At 44.7% G+C, this 2,405-nt stretch overlaps 1 protein-coding gene across 1 annotated transcript; it reads right to left on the bottom strand.

Annotated features, from left to right (window-relative positions):
* Positions 1-295: 295 nt before the first annotated feature.
* Positions 296-2,145, bottom strand: LOC144162398 (zinc finger MYM-type protein 1-like). The gene has a single exon (XM_077692904.1). The coding sequence runs from the start codon at positions 1,940-1,942 to the stop codon at positions 956-958; it is 987 nt and encodes a 328-aa protein (XP_077549030.1). The 5' UTR covers positions 1,943-2,145; the 3' UTR covers positions 296-955.
* Between the last annotated feature and the right edge of the window lie 260 nt (positions 2,146-2,405).

Here is a 2,405-nt window from a genome sequence, read left to right on the forward strand (position 1 = left end):
GAACTATATTTTCAGTGGGGGGGCTGAAGCAATTTTTTTATTTTTTTATGTACTTCGAAATTTTTACGCGATTAAAATCAGAGTTTCGCTAGAAAGAAAAAAAATCGACTTCTTTTCTATTAACCACGTGCAAAAATCTTTTTTTACCCACTGGTTATTCTTAACTTTAAATTGTGCTTATTATACGTTCATTGAATAAAAAATAAACGGGATGGGGAAGGGGGAAGAAAGAGAATGTGTTGCGAGTGGCCATCTTAGTCAAGATAGGCCGCGTACTATTAAGCAGAAAATAGAGTGAATTTTCAGTGACCACATATTTATTCGCATTTGACATATTATTTAAGCAACAGAATGTTTGGTACGTTTATACAATGGCGCAGAAAACAAGCGTAATACAAATACAAAAATTGCAATACCACAGTACAAACAGCCACGCTATAATACATACATACAATTGGAAATATTGCACACAAGCATCACACTTATCAGTCAGTGGTGTTATTGCTATAGGGGCTTAGGTGGAACCAAAGGTTGCTGCTATCTCCAAAGTTCTTTGATGCCATCCTGTAAAGTTAGGTCTGTTTCTATTTGTATATTGACGCATATAAAAACATGACATAAAATAATGGAAATGCAACAATACGAACAAGCACGCTATAATACATGTATGTATAGTCACGGACAAATGAAACGCGACCAGGATAATATAAACCAGAACACATAAATAGCGCGATTTCTCTCCATGCAAGTCACATTGATGTGTGGCCTAATAACAATAACAAAGATGGAAAATGTGGCTTTCAAAATATACCAACAGTGCGCCATTTTTGGACCTCCAAGAACAGCATTTTTCAATTTTGCGTGTTCTTGTTCATAATTTTGTGTTCGCACTTCATGTGACCATGACTGTACATGAATGTCAAAAATGCACAAAAGCAGCAGGCATTTCGGACAGCTAGACGGGACCAAAGGTTGCTACTCGCTCCGCTGTTCTGCTCACAAATTCTTTGATGATGTCCTCTAACCTGAGGGCCGCCGTTCTTTCCTTATGAATGTTCAAAATCAGAAGATGCGACAACCTCTTCTGGGTCATTCGGTTGCGCAAATAAGTTTTTACTCGGCGCAGAGCACTAAAAGAGCGCTCCCCAGAAGCGACCGATGCAGGTATGGACAGCAAAAGCTGAACATACCGCACGACCTGGTCCATTAGCTCGCAAATGTTTTCCGGTTTGCTTTGCAGCATCTTCAAAATGCCCAGGGATGTGGTGGAATCGGCATCGTGTAGAAGAGTTGGTAGAAGCAGAAACTGCGCCGAGAGTCTGCACAGGTCAAAATCTACTGCATGCACTCCCAAAGACGCCTTTAGCCCATCAGCTGTGAACTGAGTTCCCCTTGCAGCGCTGGCTAAAATGCCTTCCAGTTTTACGAGCTGTAACATGCCCGGCTGCTCAAAACGCCGTTGCGTTTCATTCATAATCCGATCGGCAGCAGCGAAATACTCCTTGCGCAGTGCTGCTTTAACGTCGAGTGTAACTGGCTGAACAGGCCTGTCAGTCGCCTCGTACCGCCTAGGCGGTTTTGCCGGCCTGGACACTCGAGGCTCTTTCAGGCATAGGCGTGCTGCAGTTGTGCTCGTGTGCTGCCACAGCTCCTCAAACGCGGCATCAGAGCGCAGCCGAGAGATCGCCTCGCGGAGAGCCTCTGCAGCCTCTTTTGCACCCGCCGCTCGACATGTTGAGCTCTGGAAAGCCCTTGCCAATTCTTCACAAGGGCCGAAAAAAGCTATGGAAATGTTGATCCCTAACAACGTTTCAAATTTCTGCAAAAGGGTGTAGTAACCCCTGAAAATGGCCTTGCTGCCATCTGTCACTGAACCTGGTGTCTCCAAAAGCTCCTTGAGCGTCTCCTGTACCCTAGCGTAGTTGTCAAGAAACCTTTGCATGGACTTAACTCTAACGGTCCATCGCGTAGGGCAAAGCGGCAGTAAATTGTTTGGCCTGGAACCGTTCTCCAAATCTACTTCGCCCCCTGTAGAAACTACTATGTTGGCGTAAGCACTTTTGCGCTTTTTGGAGTCGAGGATTACGTTGGAAATATCTTTAACAGTGCTAAGAGCGTCTCCAATTATGTCGCAGCTCCTGCTAGCCTCCTCCAGTACAAGATCTAAACAGTGATTACTGCAGTGGACATCAGTGAGACATAGGCCATCAGTGAGATATAGGCCATCAGTGATATAGGCCATCAGTGAGACATAGAAAGCTTCACTTTAATAATGTTTCAAGCGGTGGTAGTGAAACGGCTACGCTAGTTGCTGCGGTTTCATCCTTCGGTCTCACTCGCGAAATTCAGCGGCCGCAAAGAGGCTCCAATTCGCGAAAAACTCGGGGCGTGAAACTAAAAGGTCT

The sequence above is a fragment of the Haemaphysalis longicornis genome, unplaced genomic scaffold, assembly GCF_048455015.1.
Source record: "Haemaphysalis longicornis isolate Haplotype H1 unplaced genomic scaffold, Haemaphysalis longicornis Haplotype H1 scaffold_12, whole genome shotgun sequence".
NCBI classification, from domain to species: Eukaryota; Metazoa; Arthropoda; class Arachnida; order Ixodida; family Ixodidae; genus Haemaphysalis; species Haemaphysalis longicornis.